Genomic DNA, 9,084 nt, shown 5'->3' with positions numbered 1-9,084 from the left:
GCGACCTCTTTGTACTCTTTGCTGCTCGGTGGATTCAATGCACTGTGCTCTCATTAAACCTTGCATGAAAAGTGTAAGTGCCACCGGCTCTTAGCAGAGAACCCACTCCCTAGAGTCAGAGAGTCATCATAATAATGCTCAGCTCCCACTACAGTTGTCTTCCCGTGTTAATGTTTGGTGAATAATGCTGCATTTTGTCAGTTTTATTCTGACAGCCCAGGTGAACACAGGCGGCCCAGAAACACGGAGCAGGGGTCTTTTCCACGAATAATGCATGCGGTTAAAGTAATCCCGTCTGTGCAGATAGTAGGGCAGCCTGTCCCCGCCCGGCCAGCCAGAAGGTATGTAGGTGTGTGTCAGCATAGGCCTCGTGAAACTGCAGACTGCAGGGCACTTGGCGCGCTGATCCACACCTTCCAGCTGTGTTTTATTTTGTGTGTTATACTCCACCCCCCTCCTCTTTCCTTCGGAGGCAGTAACACAGCTTTGTGTTTACCTGACGTGCCTCACAGTTTTCCTGCAGCTGTGTTGGGAATTGTCAAAACAGACTACAAATAACGAGTCAGCTATAAAATCCCACCGCCTCGTTTCGCCTGCTCAGCCAAACAGTCGAGCCGGCGGTCGCTCTCGTATTGATACATGCGAAAGCAAATGCAGTCTAATGTTGGACTCGAGTAGGCTTCGAGTGATTTGTCGTTTCGCTGCTAAAGCCTCATTGATTTCTGAGCCATTACGAATTCATGCACGTTTTCTTAGCTGCTGACTGGACGGCAAATGCATTCGCCCAAAACCACGTTGACGGCTGCATTTTTCAGCAGGACACATCTCTTTGTCAAACTTTGATTCCTCCACAGCAACCGTGAAACTAAACTGTATTTTTATTTAAACGTAGGAGAAGCCTGTCAGTTGTAGTCTGCTGAATTTAAGCTTTTTTCTTGCTGAAATATATATTATTTTTCTTTTCTTAAAGCTTAGAAATCACCAGTCGCATCTGTTCTCTGGTGCATTACCAGCTGTCCTCATGGTTTTTAACAAGGAGCAAACACACACACCTCTATTTTGAAAATATTAGATATTTTATTTAAGCATACACAAGTAAGCATACACCATGTTCTTCATAATTGAAGTTGTGTAACCTTGTGCATAATAGTTAAACCATGCTAGCCCTCATTAAGCAATGACTGCTGTACACTCCATACAATGAATATAAACATGATAGCACTAGTAAAGCAGTTAATTTTTACTAAACCATGCTTCTTCGTCATCCTCATTCCTAAATTTCAAGAATCCCATAATGAAACGGTCAAACTTCATGTATTTCCAGGCATGTTTCTACTCTAAAACAAAACACATGATGTGTAAGTTGTTAAAATCGAGCGATTGTTGCGAAACGGTCCGTCACTGCAACAGAGCATCGTTCCCCCCCCCCTCAGGCATTGATTTAGCACAAACGGTAGCAGGCGAAAAGGTTTCGGGCCTTTTTTAATGAGTGGTTTGACGCCACAGGGCTCACGTGGAATGTTGAGTTCGTGCTGTCGTCACCGGTTGTCGAGTGCGATTAAGGAAAGATTTTTCATCTGGCCACCGTTTGCTTAACCTGTTCCAGTCAGAGTGGTAGCAGCTGGGTGTTGCCTTCAGCCAACTTAAATCCCAGTAATCAGTTTTTCAGTAGCAGCAGCGATGGGCTGAGCGAACTGCACTGTCCACTGTCTGTAATGAGTGGACTCTAATTAGATACCCAGATGCCTTCCACTTAATTAGACATGTTATGCCGCTGTGTAGCTGTTAAACATGGTCAAACACTTGTGTGTAAAACCAAATAAATAATTTTCATGTATTAAGTTGGAGAGCTCACCTAGTGCTCAGCTGCTGAAGCTGCAACCCTTAAGGGAAAGGGTTGGCACTTTCAGACATCCACTTGATGGCTTTCTCAGCCATTAGTTAGATGAAGAGACTGACTGCGCTTCCACGTTTGTACTGTTGCTCGAGCCAGCAACCCATTCTCATTCCCAGGGGGCAAATACTGCTGTTTTGTTAAAACTGCTGGTTTCTCACAGATGCACACAGTTGTTCTTTGGGACTTATGAGGTTAGTGAGACGGAAATTAATTGTAATCATGAAATTTGGACACTAGCATAGGACCCCTTGGTTTTGCATTCACTTTGGGACAGCTGCGGATCAAACATTAGACAGGAAAGTGAAGTGAAGTGGAGTGACCCAGTGCGAACTCTAACCCAAGAAGCTCCAGCTTTCATTACACAGCTGAAGAGCGACTGAAGAGTTAAACAGAAAGCTCCCAACGGGAACAGCAGACGACCCAAACTTCCAACTTCCTAATGTTCACTTTGTGGGTCTTTAAAACTGGACTGTTGTGTTGTGGTGGCTGTGGCTGGTGCATTAAGGTAACAGCACCTTGTAGCATCTGACAAAACAGGATTATTTTCTTCCCCAGGATAGCAACGTGCTGGCATTCGATGCCTTACTTTGAGAATGTGTTGGCTGTAATTTAACCAGCTGCTAAGAGAAGTGTCGATCTTCTCGTGTAACTGCAAATTCCCAAAATGTCAAACTATTTATTGGTAAAGTTTGACAACCTGCCACGATAGCCCTACATTTAAATCTTTAATAAGGAATACAGTATTTACAGTGTCAACACGCGTACCATCATCACAACTTTTAAAATGAACTTCATACGTTGCTAGCTGACTCGATGCCAAAGAGGAGCAAAGGACTTTCACTGTTTCGGGGAATGCAGGTGATAAATATGTTGTTGGATGTTCAAAGATATCATTGGAGACGATTCTCGTCATTATCCTTCACTGTGTGGACGGATTGATCGGAGAGTCTGCCACCGGGGAAAATGTTCCGGGGGGATAAAACGGATTCAGCCTTCAGCTGAGTAAAGTGAAGTGTTTTAAGTAAAGTGGTGATCACTTCACAGAAAATTTCCCAAAGTTTGTCCTGGCTAGACAGAAGTGTTAGTCAGGAGAGACCTTTACATTAGACAGACTCACATTTTAAACCTTCATGTGACAGTTGCGGTGAAGAGGAAGAAATTGGGAAAGGAGACCGGGGAAATGGTGTGCAGCAAATAGCAGGGCTCGCTGCTCGTGAGTGATAGAAACCTGCCATTGCATTAGTTATCAGTCTACTCATTCTGTTCATTGCTTTTTCTCTTAACTGCCTCCCTTTTCCACTGCATTCAAGGCTGAGGAGCCGGGACCTGTTGCGTTCGCAGTAAAAGACGAGTCGGTGCATCACAGAATGAGAAGCTGCCCGTCGATACGGATTCCCAGCAGCTTGAATGGCCCTCGAACACCACGCCTGGGTGATTATGTGAAATATCCAGGGCTTTGTCCCTCATCGAAAACACTCTTCTTTTTAATGCACATAAACAGCATAATGACATAATAGAAGCACATAACGGTAGAGGAGTGCCATGAAAAACGTATTCAATAACAGGACTTTAACAGCCGTGTCTAAACAAAAAAAATTCACTAGCAGTAGCGGTACCCTCTTACAATACGAGACTATATATCTTCCATTTAGTCTTGTCATATTTCATTAAAAGCTCTTCAGACTGATGCTACCAAACAAGAGTGGAATTTTAAATGTATTTACACATTAAAGGCCAGCCACCTCTTCCAGCTTTTCAGACAACACGGCATCGATCTGTAATGTTTCCCTTTTTCTTTGCACACACATTTAAATACTGGGTGGAAGATAAATATCACGGTGTGAGATACAGGGGCTTCCATCTTATTAGATAAATCATATGGTGTGATTTATTTTTAAGGCAGTACTACTGAGTTTGAATCAGCCCTCGAATGCGTCATTTTGCTCCCAGATGTGCCATATACCATTATGTTTCAGCACAGATGTTGACTTTAAACTGGTGAAAAAGTCTGAATAGAAGCCCTTCTGTCTGGTGACAAAGAAATCGTAGGGTTGCAAGTTGGGCCCCATTTAACAAAAAAAAGATTTTTTTTTTTAGTTTATTTTTAAAATCCCATGCTAACCACTGGAAACCAAAGTTTTTACAACAGCGCTTAAGGACGTTTGGGGCTCGGAGTTAATTTCCTCCAAACTGGACGTGCAGTTCATTTGTCTGCCTGAACATTACAACATGCTGAGAGGTCGGGATTTTATTCAAAGAGGCTGCGGCGTTTGAGTCCTCGATTCTGCACTTCCTCTGAGGGCTGTTATTGCTGATATAAGAGATCTCCTGTGTGTCTCTGAAGAGGAAAGACCACTTCTTCCGAGAGTCCAGCCCCTTTTAGAGTTCGTTAATTAGATGAATGCACTCCATTATGGCAGTTCTGCTCCTCTCCAGAATGCTTTGAGATTCATCCCCCTCAGAGAGAAAGACACGAGGGAATACTAAAGGGCTCATTCTGGACATGGAATGTAACATTTCAGAATAAAAGCATGAGGGACAAGAAGTAGGATGAAACCTGGCTTCTCATGAACTCTATTGTGAATATTTGTTCAGATCAGAGGTTCCTTTTAAGTGTTTTTATCTTGTTGATCGAGTCCTGGTGATTCAGCTTTGGTAGCAGCCCTCTCAAAAGCTGCTCTGGCGTTGTCACAACACATTTTAGAAACATCTCATTAATTAGCCAGGTGGTAGAGTCTGGATTCCCTGAGGGGGCGGGAAAAAAACCAAGTGAATCCACAAGATTGCAAAGAGCTTCTGCCCGAGAGAGGATCAATGAAACAAAAATACCAGAACAACAAAACTGTACTGGTGGCACCTTGTAAAAATTTAAACAACTACACCCTAACAGCCCATTTAAGAGTACAGAATGCAACATGTAATGATGAAGTTATGCGTGGATATAAAAGATTAAAGCAGAGGAGACGATTTCAACCCAGAAAAGGGAAATGCCCAGGTTTTGCGGTCACTGATAACACACCGCAAGACGCTGAGAAGAAGGTGACAGAGAGAATGAAAAGGTCTCTGGCTCTGTTTATCAGCTTTGGTCCCTGGGGCCTGTTTATCTGCAGTCTCTCCAACACCAGAGCCATTCGGCTCTAATCGCTGCCGCCCCACAGTGCAGTAGTCACTGAGCACGGAGCAGCCGCTGCTTTTCACACCGGCGCAGGCGGAGGGAGCATGCTCGACACCCAGAGTCCTGCAGCCTCGCTCTGGCGCCAGGCCCGAAGGAGAGAAGGCGCTGCCGAGGGGCCCAGAGTCCCAGCGTCATCCTGACAAGCAGATGGGCTTAAAAGGGGCCTGCTTGTTTGTGAGAACACAAAGTCTTTTAGGTAAAGAGAAGACGTCCTGGCAGTCACACCTCAATGATGTTGACAGATGGCATCCTATTGTTGTTGTTGTTGTTCTTGGGGAACTGTGGGAGGAGAGAAGAAGACGACAGGTATGAGACGACCGCAGGACTCAGGAGTCGCACAATAAAATTCAATGAGTATGAGGATGCCTCTGCTGCTACTTGGATGCTTTATTGATGTTTGTAGGAGAGTGAAAGGAATAAAGATTAGTTCTGGACTTGTGCTGTCAGCACACGATACATGGTTATGAAATGGGCTCTGTGCATTGATCAATTAGAACTTATTGGAAGCCATGACTCGAGGGCTGCTGCGAGCTGATGCTGCGTAGTCATGCACGTAATGGCGCCATGTTGGAGCAATGTTCAGCTTTAGCCTGACGCTCAGATGACACCATGGGAGCGTATGAAGTGTCAGTGGAAAAAAGTCTAGAAGTGGCCGGGACCATTCACCTGCCCGGCGCCGCTGAGGGGGAGACACCCGGGGAGAGGAGGAGGGGAGGGGGGTGGGTTATACCTTACTGCGCAACAGCCCCCCCGTCGGATGCTCGGGAGTGCTGCACTCTGAGGAGTTTTTGGCTTTGTCCTTGTTGTTGTTCGGCTCGTTGTCTTTGATTATGTCATACTGGCGACAGAAGAGGGCGATCACACCTGGGGGAGAGATGGTTCGCATTCATGATCGGACAAATCTGGGTATTGTTATCGTCTAAACATTAAAAGCTGGATTTTGTGTTGTATTTACAGAAAATTGGGAAAATCGAGTGTAATCCACACAAAGGCCGTCTGATCCTGGTTTACTGAACAGGTTTGTCCTCACCTGCCCACATGATGAGTACCACCACGATGATGATGAGCTCCCCAGCCCGCAGCTGGGTCGTCTGTCCCACTTCCTCCATTGTTACTTCGTCTAAAAAAGATTTTAGAGGAAACAGGAAATTAGCCTATATTAAAAAACTAACTAACACTATAGAGAATATATATTACAGTGGTATCTCATTTAGCCGCGATAGATAAAATCTGCGAAGTAGCCAACTTTATTTTTTATTATATTATAGATGTTTTAAGGCTTTAAAACCCCTCACTACACACTTTTTACACTTTTCTCAGACCGGCATGAACATTTTCACACTGTTCTCTTGTTTAAACACTCAAAGTTCAAACCTTTGTAGAAAAATAAGTCTAGTATTATAGAATGAAACCAAAGACACCTGCAGGTGTTTTTTCGAGATTGTTGTGTTTGTTGGGGAGAAAACGTACAAACATACAGTACAGCACTTCAGAGTCACACTGCTAGCGATTGAAGATTTATGTAAATTTGAAAAGCTGAATGAATTCTGTACAGGAGTGAACTACGTTATAGCGAGGGACCATGCCCTTCATGCACAGTGGTCACAGGTGTGTAGATAGCTGTTTCACTGGACTGTGAAACAGCTATCCAGCTGCTTCCGGATAGCTGCTGCAGTTGCAGCTACATATAATGAATATGTACAATTGAGGTCAGACTTGACCCTGCTCTCACCAAACATTGTTTCAGACAGTTTTCCTCTGATCTTGGCTTTAGAAAGTTGGCTAAAAGAGATGGGAAAAGGAACTAAAATGGCCTGTTTTACAGAGGATAAACTAAGAGGCTCAACATAGTCCCACTGGACTGTGAAACATTAAAGGCTACTCTAATCCAAGAATAGAAATATGGAGCTGGAAATGAACACAATAGGTCTTCTTTAATTACACCAGCCTTAATGAAATTCCATCTTTGAAGTCATGACCATCAACAGAAAAGTCTGCCTGTGGGTGCCTGCAGACATCCACTGAGCAAAACAACAGCACAAACAACTCTTCCTCAATGCTGAGTGCTGAGGAAGTCACAGGCTTGATATAAAGTTCACTGCAGCGTGGAGAGCACTCTTATTAGATGCAGTGTGTGACATTTGGAGGGCCCGGTGTGGCAGGAACCCCACGCTCCAGTAGCTTTTAGCATCAAGCATTTCTGCTGATCGATCGGCCTCTGTTGCCTTGTATTAAATAATCAAAGTCCAGCAGCCCTGGGCACCTGACACTGTTGCAAGCTGGCCTCACTGGGGCTCACTGCATTGCTCTAAAACACCTCTGATGCTTTCTGACCAAGATCCAGACACCAGGCGGGTTTTATCTGTTACAGCCATCAATAAGTTCCACTTAGTTTTAATATTTTAGCCTTGTTGGCCTTTTAAAAGTCGTCTCCCGTGGAAAGAGCATTTTGGAAACTAATGAATAGCATTCATTTAGAAGGAGACTGATTTATTTTTTATTTTATTGAGGTCTAAATGTCCATCCTCATGTCTCTAACCCAGAAATCGGTCTCATTATGCTGTGATGAAGGATCTCTCGGTTTTTTTAAATGCATCTGGAGGACAGATGAGAGGGGAGTCTGTAGGAGGAGATGTAATTGAGGACACACAGGTGCATCCTTTGCAGAAGTGTTTTTACCTTCAGTGCATAAAAGAGGTGCAGTGCACAGCTGGGACAGATCAATCATGGTTTAAAAAAAATGAAAACTTTTTCTTTCTTAGTTATTTAAGATGATCAGACTTTCTCCTTTTCACTGTCTCTGTGTGATTAAAAACATTATATCCTGTCACATCTTGGCATGCCGTGAATTTAATTAAAAGCGGCATGAAGTATAAACACTCTTCCACCTGAGCTCATAAAATCCAGCTGTAACAAAACTATTTATGATGCAGACACGTCAAACATTTTATTCACATCACTAAAGTAACAGCTCTGAGGCCAGCACGTCTCATTCTGATCAGTGCCTGTTGCATCGACTGTTCTCCACTCACATCTCTGTCAGGTGAGAGGGACTAACGAGTAGAAGAACCAAGGATGGGTGCTTTATGTCTACTGAGGCTTGTTGACATAGGCAGAAAGCAGGACGACCACGCTATAGGACAGCGAGCTCCGTGGTAAAAAAAAAATCAGTGGTTACCTGGCAATAGTACTGAATTTGTCCAGCAACTGATTATAGAAGTTGTTTGGGCTAATTATTTTTAATTGCAAGATAGTTGCCAGTTTTCGTTCTCGTGGGAGGCAACTTGCCTCCAAACAGTTGCAGTCTGACTCAGACTGAGTGCAGTCTCGGAAAGATTATCAAAGTTTTCCAAATAATTGTTGCCAAATTTAGAAATGCAGAGTGATTGTCATAAGATTACACTTGGGACTTGACTCATCTTCTTACCAGTTGATTGCATTGTTGTTATGTTCCCATATCAAAGCAAAGTTGCCAAGACGCTGTGTAATTTTGCAGTTAAATTGCCATCATGCAACAACTGCATCATTATTTGTGGAGCAATTCCTTAATTTCTGTTCCACATCTTCGAGGTTCTGGCTGGACTCTGAAGCTAAAAAGTTAATGTGAGTTTGTGTTTATGCTGATCAAAACATGTTTGCAAATTTCCCTGACTTATACTCGATTGTTACGTTAGCACAAGCAGATTACATGTAAGTGCCAACTTGACCCTATTTAAAGACTAATAGCAGAATGACTTGTTTTATTGCCATTGTAACACACTGTGATGGCTGCAGTTACAGCCACACTGTGGTAATATCCACCTAATATTACCAACAACAACAAGGACACTGCATTCACATTTTCTTTCTTTAGATATAAGATGGGCAGCACGGTGGCACGGTGGTTAGCACTGTTGCCTCACAGCAAGAAGGTCCTGAGTTCAATTCCACCATCAGGCCGGGGTCTTTCTGTGTGGAGTTTGCATGTTCTCCTCGTGTTTGCGTGGGTTCCCTCCAGGTACTCCGGCTTCCT

The 9,084-nt window shown here is 43.7% G+C and overlaps 1 protein-coding gene across 3 annotated transcripts in view; it reads right to left on the bottom strand.

Annotated features, from left to right (window-relative positions):
• Window positions 1-1,423: 1,423 nt before the first annotated feature.
• The window catches only part of fndc5a (fibronectin type III domain containing 5a), a 51,538-nt gene continuing 43,877 nt past the window's right edge, over window positions 1,424-9,084 (bottom strand). For 2 of the 3 annotated variants that reach the window (XM_005738937.1, XM_013912361.1), the window contains 3 exons: window positions 6,103-6,192; window positions 5,803-5,936; window positions 1,424-5,351 (listed from right to left, as the gene is read on the bottom strand). In XM_005738937.1, the coding sequence (XP_005738994.1) occupies window positions 5,292-5,351; window positions 5,803-5,936; window positions 6,103-6,192 (284 nt within the window). In that variant the 3' untranslated portion in view covers window positions 1,424-5,291. Of the gene's footprint in view, window positions 5,352-5,738; window positions 5,937-6,102; window positions 6,193-9,084 lie in introns of all 3 variants that reach the window. The other variant, XM_013912362.1, reaches the window with a different exon arrangement.

Source organism: Pundamilia nyererei, unplaced genomic scaffold (genome assembly GCF_000239375.1).
Source record: "Pundamilia nyererei isolate P.nyererei 1_Seehausen unplaced genomic scaffold, PunNye1.0 scaffold00088, whole genome shotgun sequence".
NCBI lineage: Eukaryota > Metazoa > Chordata > Actinopteri > Cichliformes > Cichlidae > Pundamilia > Pundamilia nyererei.
The sequence above is the reverse complement of the archived record's forward strand: the minus strand, read 5'-3'. Positions and strand labels throughout refer to the sequence as shown.